The sequence below is a fragment of the Pomacea canaliculata genome, linkage group LG3 (assembly GCF_003073045.1).
Source record: "Pomacea canaliculata isolate SZHN2017 linkage group LG3, ASM307304v1, whole genome shotgun sequence".
NCBI classification, from domain to species: Eukaryota; Metazoa; Mollusca; class Gastropoda; order Architaenioglossa; family Ampullariidae; genus Pomacea; species Pomacea canaliculata.
The window spans coordinates 39,863,890-39,876,295 of NC_037592.1; the positions used below are offsets into that span (position 1 = coordinate 39,863,890).

The 12,406-nt window shown below is 39.5% G+C and overlaps 1 protein-coding gene across 2 annotated transcripts; it reads right to left on the minus strand.

Moving 5' to 3' along the window:
- Positions 1–151: 151 nt before the first annotated feature.
- Positions 152–5,724, minus strand: LOC112560861. 2 transcript variants are annotated; one of them, XM_025232955.1, is made up of 4 exons: positions 5,481–5,724; positions 4,233–4,326; positions 3,188–3,251; positions 152–1,453 (listed from the first exon to the last, which is right to left on the minus strand). In XM_025232955.1, the coding sequence occupies exons 1-4, from the start codon at positions 5,694–5,696 to the stop codon at positions 1,273–1,275; spliced, it is 555 nt and encodes a 184-aa protein (XP_025088740.1). In that variant the 5' UTR covers positions 5,697–5,724; the 3' UTR covers positions 152–1,272. The 2 variants fall into 2 exon arrangements, with proteins under 2 accessions (XP_025088740.1, XP_025088741.1); XM_025232956.1 differs by lacking the exon at positions 5,481–5,724 and adding an exon at positions 4,976–5,232.
- Between the last annotated feature and the right edge of the window lie 6,682 nt (positions 5,725–12,406).

A 12,406-nucleotide genomic window follows, 5' to 3' on the forward strand; every position in this document is an offset into this window, starting at 1 on the left:
AGATGTATATGCACTGTAGTGGACTCTAGGGATAACACTTTATTATCCCTCAAATTTTATTATATGTTATTAACTAGCTATTAATATTTATGAAGAAACTAGCAAAACTTGTAAAGATGACAGATCAATGCATCCACGAAACCCACACCACTGTTTAATGAAAATCTTTATTCCTCTGAAGCAGCAACGAAAGACCAAGTTAACTATTCCTAAAGAAAGAAACTTAATTTTAAGAAAATCTGTTAAGCCATTTTTTACATCAAAATCTTACCAAAGCACCAACACGTCCTCAACAAGAATGCAAGCATATACTATCACTAAAAAAATGACTGAGGATATAGTTTTTAAAGCTTCAGGATTAACATTTTTAAAGTAACAAATAGTAACAAAAGTGTTTAAACTAAGCCAGAAAGTTTGACCGTCCATAGTGAAAAAGAAAACAAACAACAACTGCATTTAAAATGGCCAGAACCTTAGCAAATGCTTAGTCGTACCCTTCAGAAGCCAAGCGGGCAGGGATGGCGGGAATTGGTGTCTTACGCAAATTCAGCAACTAAGACTTATATCACGGCAATGCAGAGCAAGACAGATAAAGAAGGCTGACCAATTGTTACAAGACTGTAAAAATAACCCTCATATGGTATCCTGTACATTTAACATCGCACTAAGCATCATGTTTTACGATCTTGATGTCCCACCATCCCTGTTAGTGTTCAGGCTGATTTTAGAAGCAAAGCAAGATGATGACAAAATCTTGAAAATTATAAGTAGCACAATGTTGAATTATGACTGCATTGACTACAATTTTGTTGCAAAATAATTGCCCATTTCTACATCCACTAATATTAAAGAACAAAAAAAATTGACCTTGTGCAAAACATATGGTACTTTATAAAAGAACTTGCCAAAGCCTTTTTGGTGAAAACTGGAAAAAAGCATATTTAATGATGCAGAAATAGACTTACACCAGCAATACCTACAGGTCATTAGGCACAACCTATAATCAGTCATAAGTTTCCTCGTTTATGTATAAATGCTCTTTGCAGATGCATATACATGAATAAAAGTATCTGATTTCAGTTATTAAAAACCTTTCCTGCTCATGGGCCTCTCAGCATTGTCCTTTAAAAAAAATTTAATATATCAGATGTGCAAATTCAGCAACTATAGATCAATCAAATGAAAACAGAAACATTAGAATGTTGCAATACAAAGGAAATTGCAAAATACAGCATATTAATCATTATTAACCCTTAACTCATGCTGCACGGATCAAGCTTCTCTTGGCTCGAGTGGTGGAACTTCCCGTAAAACCTGACAATTGCACTCAGGACAGCAGCTGATATCCATAAGGTATATGCTTCTAGGATGTAAGTCACATTGCTTTCGCACACGTCCTTGAAAGCGAAATCCACAAACACAGCAAACAACCCACTGCTGTGGCCGCTCACAACTGCACAGGATGAAATAAAGCTCAATGAAGAGTTCAATATAACCAAAAATAGTTCACAAATATAAATTCTCATTGCCCGCCTCTAACCAAGCGTCCATACTAATCAGGGACTACTACTACTCTGAACAAAATGACCATCACTTTACTTAACTACTCCATTTTTAACAAACATTTCAACTGTTCACAAGAACCCCCAATTTCCCGTGCAGAAGACACAATAAATTTGTTAACTATTAAAAACGATAACACATGGATTATTAGCAGTCAATTCGACAGAACTGTCAAGCTATTAATTTAAATAGCAGCACAGAAATTACAGATGCTTATATTTCTCAGGATAAAGTAGAAGGATGGTGGGGGGTGTATGAAAATTGAGCAGCAGTCAGCTCATAAACTGCAAACAGGTTACAGAGAGAAACTGTACCATGACACTGGAAATCAACTAAGATTTCAATGGGCTACCCATGTTTTTGTGAAAATTCTTTAAAACTGCCACCAGCCCACCCTTATGTAGAGAAAGCAGTAATGAAGTACAGTACTTAGCCTTGGGTAACCAAAAATTTCATGGTCAGATTTGTCACAAGCAGAAATGGCATTGCAAAACATACCAACCTACTTTATGGCCAGCCTTATATGTACTTCACTAAGACAGGAAAATTTATTAAAAAAGGAATAGTGTGAATCATATCACCCCTAAACCATTTACTTGAATAGGTGATGTAATTCTTATTAAGGAACAAAAATAATAAAAAATGTGTTTCTTAGTCCATAGAAACCTGCATAAATTCCACAAGAGCTCATAATCATAATTATAAAGAAACTTTACATTGTGGGGGGGGGGGGGGAGGTTTCTGAAAGAATGATTTTCTGTGCAGGAGAATATATTTAGGACAAAATAAAGCAGACATCTGAGAGCTAATATTACATTATTACTTGTTATCAAATGCCATTAACGGTTAAACATGACAGTAATATACCAGTTTCTTGTCACTGGGCATCAAAATATCAATGCTACCCTGCCAATGTCAATTTACATTGAACTGTACATTTTCTAACAGCTTGTCAATATTACTCAAAACCCATAATGCAGATCTGAAAAGCTCTAAAAGGAATTTTAACCAATAGCCAAAAAATCTCTTGCATTCTATGGATTGAAAACACTGATCGATTAGCTTTTAATTTTTAAAGTAAGCAAAACTCAACCTTGGTCTGTACCCAAGTACAACATTATTTCTGTTTACTGCTGAACATATTAAAGATAAAATTTGTTTGATGATGGTGATCAATACTGCCAGCAAGATTATTAGTTTTCCCAAAAAATCATTAGGTGATCTGTACACCAGGCCTATGAGATGAAAGCTGTCGCCATCACCACAGACCCCTCTCTAAGTTGCCATTTCTAAAGACTACACTCTGGCTGTAGATGGAAACAACTGGTTGCTAAGTTCTTCTTCCAACCGCAATAGCACTCTTGAACAGTGCTAATAATGTGTCTAGTCTGTGTGTGTGCCCGCAATAAAAATATCTGGAGAACTGGAAGTGGCTGGGATAAGTATGAGTGTGGACAGAAGACAATAAAGATGTGTTAGAACCCAAACGTTATCTCTCTGGTATGCTACTAATCAAATTTATTCTGAATATAACTTTCTAGAAAGTTTACAATCTGATCTTTACCAAATCATTATCAATATTAAACTGATAAAAGAAAAGCAACACAGCTGTTTATGTACTTACGGACAAGATACTGCTTCAGTTCGGTCTTGGCCATTCGATTCCATTCCACAGCAAAAGAAAAAGGCTGGACAGAAAAGGTTAACCTCTTAATTTTACTTTTAATCTAAAAAGATCTTACAGACTCATGCAATATGATCTTTTAAACATGTTAAAAATAATAGAAATTCATTTCAAGTTAATGCATTTTTAAAAATAATAAAAAAGCGTTCTTGAATTCTAACACCTTAAATCACTCTAAATTGATAAGCTGATGTCTGTCCACCACAGAACACAATGAAAGGGAGGAGGGCAGTGTGAAGTCAAAACAATCAGTGGGTTGAAATTCAAGAAATTTTCAATAACTAATAATCAGCTTAAGCTTAAACTTGACTCTTCTTGCAACATCAAATAGAAGAAATTTTGAAAGATAACTTTTACCACTCAACTTTTTATATGAATTTTTCTAAAAATATGAGTATTGCTGTAGCTAAAACATTAAAAAGCAGAACAGATTTTTCAAGCATGGTGCCCATAGCTGAAAGTCATGTAAAATGTATCCCTAATTATTCTGTATCTGTGTTTAGGACAGATTCATTGTTTATGCCTCACTCCCTTGTTTTTAACACTGTGTATAAAAACTCATGAAAAAGCAGCTGTAGCATAAAGAAAATAATAAATTTGAGTCTGATTGCAAAATACAAACTTCTTTAAATGAACTATTATTGTTTATGGTTTTACTACAGCCCTAAGGGATATATCACGTCACTTTTCTTTTTTACAAATTCAGATACTTTTACTGAAAATGAACTTATATATAAAGTATACTAGTATGCCAGATTTCAAACACTTCTTATATTCACAGTGCCCTTGAGGGTAAAAAGAATGTCTCCACTGCAAATATCTCTTGCCAACTATCACACAAGATGCACACAAAAAAGCCCAATGTTTAAAGAACCTTTAAATGGTTATGCATTTAATGACAGTCATGCATTATTATGTTTAGATATTTACCTTTAGCACATATTGTAAAACATAGTCCACAACATTATGATTGACCGTCTCTTACCAACAACAGAATAGTCTCCCGGGTGATTTTGTAATGAGCACTTTTTCTGAAGTGGTGGTTGCAAAGTTGAAGGGTATAGGTCTGCACTCTCAATCTGTTATGACAATGCAACATTTTGAAATGTCAAAACAAAGTACACCATGTATTTCTCTAGCAAATTCTGAACTTATAAACTGTAATTTATATAATTTCCTTTTAATTCTCAAAATATATCCACCTGGAGTACTGCATAAACCTGCAAAATATATTTTATAAATATATAAGACAATGAATATTGTAAAACAACGGTTACTTGTACACATTGAATTAGATTTAGTTAGTCCATTTAGCAGCATCCCCGTATCTAGCTTAAACTGATAAGTTTGTTAAAAACAAGCTCTATTTTGCTGCCTGGGGAAAAAAAAACCACTTGCTAAAACAGTAAAACTCATATTAAAAACAACAAAAAAGCCCGAGCTGCTCTTAGATGATAAATAATCGTTGACCCATCAGCTTCTCCCAGTAACAATAATTGTTTTCTGTTTGTCTTTTTGCACTTTAGTGCTATACTGTACTGTTTACTGTTTGTGTTTACACAGGAAGTAAACATTATCTGTTTTCTGGTACTAAAACACTTACAACAAATTTGGAAAGTCTGCTCTCAATTAAAACTCAGATTCGCTATCAATGATGCTAAATTTATCTTACTTCGTATTCTGAGTACTGTAATAACAGGTTTAAGGCGGGTGCGTGATTGTACTCACGGGTGTCTGCATAAAAAAATGTCGTTTTTAGACCTGTCGTCTGCCGGGCGCAGAAAAGCGATTAAGTGCCACACAGCAACTCACTGACTTTCGCAATATTTTCGCAGTTTATAAAAAGATTCTCTTTAAAGTAAGTCGTTATCAAGATATGTCGTCTGCCGGGTGAAGAAAACCAAGTGAACACAGCAATTTAACTAACTGAAATATTTCAAGATTCTCGCGGTTTAGTAAACGTCATCAAAGTGACGCAAACAGAGAAGGGCGTTACCTTATTTGCGCGCCAACGATTGGCTGAGGCTGAGGTCTTAAATTTATCAGAGAAAATGGCTGAGACCGAAGTTTTCAATTATCAGAGAAAATAAATTTATGGTTTTATGGTAAGTAGTGGTTTTGAACGCTTAACATTCACCAAAACAGAAAGCTTTAAAAGCGTTGTATTCACTCACTTAACTCCACTGTTCAGTTAAGTGTACAAAATGGTTCAGTCGCGCGGAGATCTACCCACCTGTAACGTCCGAACAACTTCCGGTTGACGTCCAGTGAACTGCCGCAAGTGATCACGACATGCAGGAACTGAAACCATGAACTCGTGTACACGTGCTGAGGACTTTCTTCTCAGTTTGCGATCTTGAATTTTTTTTTCTCGTGCGTGATTGATCGTGGATCTGCTATGTTTGCAGTGGTGGTGTGGAGTATAAGAGGCAGATCCACATTGTTGCATGTACTCCGTAATTCCTACCCGTCCTCGATCTTCCCACACACACTTGTGAAAAATAATTGCATGCAGCAGCAAGCTGAACATTTTATTATTTATTTATTTTTTTTGTGTGTATTCTAATATAGATATGTCTTGACTGTTTATTACATCTTGTAATGTAGTGGTCGAGTCGGTGCTACCGTGTAAGGTGTGGTCGAGTTGTCCAGCAATCATTGGATTTTTTGTGCTTTAGATTTTTACACTTCTTTTCGTTTTTACAGATTTTTGCACAGGTTTGTGAATGAAGTTCAAGCCGTTCCGACGACTGCTTTCAGTTTCAATTGACCATTGTCAAATCCATTACTAAAATAATAAAAAAAAAAGATCCCAAGATCGTTTATCCAAGAGCCTCACTTCTGTCTTCCGTTTTAATTCTTGTTTTATTTTTTCCTTTACCTAGACTTGCATCAAATGCGACTCTCTATAAGCCTAGCATAGAACTGAGACAAAAAACGCCGGGATTATATAAAACTGGGGTAGATGATAGCAGGGTAGTCAAGTACAGAGAACCGCTACAGGTCGTCGGATGTGAACACAACTGTAAAAAATGTGCTATAATCCGAGCGGATCCATCTGCTGACCTCTCTTTTTTCCCCTCGCTTTGCACGAACAATTGTGTTGTGTGTTAGTGCATGCGTTCGCGGCCATTCTAGCTGAATATAACGACGGCAGAGTTTGTTACAACCATGTTTCATCTTGTATAATCTCGTCCTACTTATGTAGGTGTTTATGCCTCCAGTGGCTGTCTCTACGTACTAGGAGGGTCGAGTCAGTCTTAGACGTGGTCAAGTTGCAAAATGGTCGAGTCGTCTGCAGCCTCTACTCACACCAAATCTTCAGAAAACAAATCCAGACAATGAATGCTTCGCCTTTAATTGACACACTGCCTTTAGAAGCCCATGACTTGCGCTTAGAATTGTCCATCACGAAAAAGCTAGAAGATTCATTAAACTGCCGTCTGCATGACAATATTGGAGCATAGAGGGATCACGTGCTGTAGGTGACCTCAGTCATGGGGAAACTCGTGCAGCTGTCTATGCCGCAGTGCAGCTGTCTATGCCGCTGTGCAGCAGCTGGAGCAGAAGTCGCACACCGTGCTCTCGCTTAGTCTGCGAGGCTGGTAGGAGGCGATGCCTTGGTTCTCTGCAAACAGATTTCAAATTCTCACTCACCATTTTTATGTTTGCTTTAAAATTTAAGCTACTAAAAGTGAAGTGTCTGATTCAGCAGGAATAGTTAAGGTCTTATATAGATATACATCAGTCTTTGTTAAAAATATTACTCCGTTAAAATTAGCATAGTATGTGCGTGCATACATGTCTCTGGTTGGAGAGTGGTTTCAGTGTTACACATCGAGCCACCAACAGCTACATTATTGAAAAGCAGACAGTCCTGTAAACAGGACATGCAGTGAAAGAACAGAATGCCCGAGATCTGAACCCAATACATTGTGTCAAGCGCTTCATTTAACCATTGTCCCAAAGGACTACGCTGAAGAATGTTAGTGTTAAATGATGTATCAGTTTGAAAATGTCAGCTTGTCAGGTCTGACACAGAATTACCGGGCTCCAGGAAGCTGTGTGTGACGATGTACGCGGGAGCGGTTTTGGCAACTGCATGCACTCGACGCACAGGCAGGGTGTAGCAGGACGACTGGTCCGACATCTTAACAAAGAACAAAACAAGGCTTACAAAAGCATCGTAATATGATCGTCCGACAGAATGAAAGAAAAATCACAGGTTAATATTATACTGGCTGTCTTTTTAAAAGGAAGTTATCTAGAACTTGTTAACTCTACATCAAGACTGGAGAAAGTGTGGTGTAGCACAAGGCTTGAATGTGTGCACGATGAACCGCTTCAAACTGTGGGGCTCACTAAACTTCAGTAGCACTCTGTGATGTCAAGTAAAAGGTTTCGACGAAAGTGTACGACGTTAATGAGGTGCACTTTCCCCTTAACATTGTAGTAAATCTACTATTTCCGAAATTCTGGGTGAACCTCCCACCCCGGTTCTCGACACTACGCGCGTACAAACATCACCATCCACAGAAAGAAGTCAATAACAAAAGCATAACATTGTTTATGGATACATTTACGTTGGAAAGGCTACACTCAGCTTAGCTTATCTGCTGTCAAACGTGACCTCTTGACCAACGTGACCTCACAAGTTCAACCTCATTCTGTGAATGGTGATATGTGTAAGTCTATCTCGAGAACGGAAGAGGAGCATTTACCCAGATTCACTCAGCCGTTAGAAGAACAGCCCACTAGACCTTTACAAACGTTTTTGGCCTACTTACGTCGTTGAAGTAGACGGTGATGGTGGTGTCGTTACGTCGTTTGACGCCCACCACACCCTGCTGGCCACCCAGCTGTGAGAAGTCCGCCACGAACCCTGAGGGTACGTCCACCCGCTGCACCACGGGCCCAATCTTGCTCTTGAGCAACCTCCTGAGCGGCAAGAAAGTAAGATTGGTACACTTAATGTTACAAATGTCTCAATATCAACTGATACTCTTGTTTATTCTCCTGCATTACAGGAAAAAGTAGTTCTTTAAAAAATAAAACAGAAATTATTAATCGCTTTATTTTTCTCGTTCCGAGGAGAGTGACTCCACGTGCACGGACCTTGAGCAAACCATGAGCTTGAAGCTGCTCAGGGTTTCATCGAGGACGACTGGCACAGTTTCAAAAGCCTCATCTCCCACGTCGTCAGTCACTCTGTAGTTTGTCTCCACCTGACGACAGTGACATTAGTGTCAAGTTATTTGATATGATGTTTATTGTCTACAACTAGATAGTTCTTTGGAATTTAATACATGCCAGTAATATTACTTTCTCACATTTAAATGGAAAGCTACTTGTCATCCTTCATGATATGTAGATGATGAAATGATCATACAAAGTTGAATTTTTCTTTAGACAAGATCGATTTATTGGGCTACTTATTTCTGGACCATTAACATCGCGACATTCTGTCTCTGCCTCTAATTTTCTCTCATAAAACTATTTACAAACAATTCTTTTCATATGCTTCCACAGATCTCTGAAATCCCTTATTGAAATAAATGAAAGCATTTCCAGATGATGATGCTTACCTGGGCAAGTATAGTGGTATGTGCAGGCAAAGAAACATTGAACAATTGACTCTCAGCCACTTCCGTCAACTGCGCGGAGGAAAGGGTAGACACACCCTGAGTGTTGAGATACCTGTAGTATGCCAGCAGTGCTTCCGTGGCCGCATAGCTATCCTGAAGGACAAAAGGTAAGTTGTTTTGTAAAATAAAGACCATCGTGATCATATCACGAAATAACAGTGTCCATACTCTGATTTACCAAGGCCTTATATGGAATTTTAGGTGAGAGGTTATTGTACACAGATGACGTAATCCTCGCATTGCTGTCAGGTAGATGATGGGACTGATGACTACAAAGCTGCTGTTCAAACAAACCGCAGTCTTACCACAGGTGAGCGGAAGGACCCTCGCAGGCTGCGTTGTCTGAGCAACCAGTTGGCCACATCCGCCGCCTCGTTGTAGCGTCTGGTCTGCAACAACGTCTGAAGAACGTAACTGGCCGTTGTGACGTCACTGGCACGGGGCACGCGCAGGTCTGGTTGCCAGTCACCATAGAAACGAAGTTTGTCGGGGCGTGGAGTATCCCAGTAAATTTCTCCGGCTAGAACAAAAATCACAGCAAACAAAAGCATTACTGACCAGAACATTCCATTTTCTGTCCAAGCTATCCAGAAAGAGTTGAGTGAAGTCAAAATATTATTTCCCCAAATCTGAGTGTGAATCGACCTGCACTTCTCGAGATGCACATCTACAAAATTTGCATACGTATGAAGTGGTCATAAACATAAATAACAGAAGTATACATGGACAAGTTGACACTATTAAGCCATCAGATGATCGGAGAGCTTGGAAGACATACAAGATGGATCTTTGATGGCCTTCTGCAGGAGGCTGTCGAGCAGGTAAGTGGGATCGTATCCTGTCAGGGCCGTTGCATAGGCCAGGTAGCTTGTGGTCAGGGTGTCACTCAGGATCTCCGGTGACCAGCCAGTGGTGTTGAACAGGAATTCGCGCGTTCGGTTTGATGCAACTTCGTATGTTTTTGCCCAGTCCTGCAAAACACAGATTCCACAAGATCGTGGGTAATTTACAAGGTAGTTCCATGGAAACCGGACTTTCATCATCGCATTGTTGATTAATATTTGACATGAGCTCAAATACGCGCCAATGAAACTCTTCTATCTGCCTTTCTTAACAATCTAGAAATCTTCTTGTAGGAAGAAATAAATATGCTATGTTACTGGCACGGTGGCACCTCATTCCATACTTTCTGGTTGTGATACTGGAGGATGAGCCACATGTTTCTAAGACTCAGTGTTATGATAGTGGAGGATGGGAAAATTGTTAATACTTACTGTTGTAAACGTGGCGGACGGACCAACTCTGGCTAAGATGATGGCGTAGTAGGCTGCGAGAGCCACTCCACTCATGGGCGGGTTCTGGTGAACAAAGAACACATTACAGTGTAAGTTATTGTAAGCAACAGCTAGCATGTACACTCCACGTCCAGGTTTTCAATTTTATTTTCAGGATTTGTTTCATTCTGTTGTTGCTGTTGTTTTGACACACAGAAACGCTTAACAAATCAGTTTGAATGCGTAAAAGACAACCAGTCAAAAACGGAAAAATAGAGGGGAAAGATGTCAATGGCGTGTTTCTCTAACTATGGAGGGTCTTTTTGATGCCGAGTGTATCCAGAACCTTCTGGACATGTTTGCTCTTCGTCCTAAGTAAACAAGAATGAGAAGTGGTACTACAGTATTCTGGGGCCGTCCGCACTCTTTCCTCCGTCTTTCTCCCCGAAGATGACATTTAAGTATGAGTTATTTTACTCTAAGTGATGGACAGACACAGAGGGCGAAACAGACTAATTACAAACAGACTATTCTAAGATAGTCGAGAAGATAGTCAAATAGCAGATGTTCTTACCGTGGAGTCTGAACTTCTTCTTGGTAGCGGGTTAGAGTAGGTTTTCATGTTGTATTTTAAGTCCTCGTTGATGAAGTTCGACAAAATTCTGTAGATAAGGTCATAATCCACAGTGATGAACTTTGAAGTCTTGAATAAAGTCTCTGCTGATGCCAGTGACACCCTGAAACAGCAAGCATCATCATCCTCCACTTTCTTTTCAAGCCTTTGCCAGCAAGCCTTACAGTGAACACCCGAGAGAGAGAGAAAAAGAAAGAGAAAGAGAGAGAGAGAACAAGAAAGAAAGTATAAGCGATACCTTAAAGTCTCATTGACACCTACCAACAAATTTTATCAAGTGACTGTTATGGTTTGAGTGGAGCTTGCTATAACGGCTTGTACGACCAGTACACATAAAAATATTTTTACCAGGTATCGTCTGCACCGCTTGAGAAAATCTTAAACTCTTGGGAGTGGAAGGCCAACAGTCGCTGGTAAGCTGAGGATAAAAAAAAATGAGGACAGTAATACATATGTACTCTTGTATTACTACATTATGATTGTACTCTAATTACAATAACGGTATTTTTTGTGTTCATACCTCTAATTGTATACTCTTTTACTGGTTACAGTGAGTTCAACATAGCTTGAGACAAAGCTACTCTCTCTCATACACTTTCTCTCTCTGTCTCGCGCACGATCGCATACACAAACACGCACAAGCACATAGGCGCGCGCGCGCACACACACATTACTTTGAATTGCTTTTTTGTTTATTTTGCTGGGTTTTTTTTCTTTTGCTGTAGTAACATAAAAATAAGAAGACACAACAAGAAATTACCAAGCTCCATTTTAGGAATGAGTTCCTCTACCCTCTGTGACTGGGCCTCACTAGTCAGGGTGAGTGCCGCCAGCTTGAGGACGGCGTCTGCTCCTGTAGCCTCCTTCGTCATCTCCTTGTTGGTCTTCACGAGAGGAGGCAGGTACGCCTCGTTACTTTCGTTTGGACCTGCCAAGACAGTGGCAAGCATTTGGCATACAGACAGCACGATCACCACAGCGAGGTTTCTAGAAAATCATGCAGGTAAATATAACAACCTTTCCGTCTAACGGTAGTTATCCTCTGAAAAAAGTTTCCTTTCACAAATACAAAGGGCAGACAGGAAGGATGCCATCATGATGTACTTGCTTAAGATAAATTAGATAAATATGTTTAGTGACGTAGCAATGCAGAAGGCGGCCATCTACAGACTTACCGATTCTCTCAATGTTGACTCGGTGACTCTCACTTCCCTCCAGAGCTCGGTGGGTGCTGACAGTGGAAACTGCGCCGTCTGACTCTCCGCCACTTGGATGATCTTGGAGTAGGTCACGCTCTGGGTCACTCCCTTGGCTACAGGCATACCGACCACCGGAACTGGTTATTTGCTGTTCTCTTACAATTGTGGTCACATGATAGTGAAGTATAAGTGGCTACCCGTGTCTAATGGGACACTTGGACGCCGTCGCCCTCCCCCTTCAACTCGCTCCCTTTACCTTCTGTAGTTACATTGATTAGCCCAGCCACTCCTCACTCACTCGTGCTAAGATCGACTTTCCGACAAACGTTCAAAATCTAGTGTTAAGAACACGATGAAGCTTTACAAGGTAGAAATGGGATTGTGACGAATTTTCACATGCTACAGCC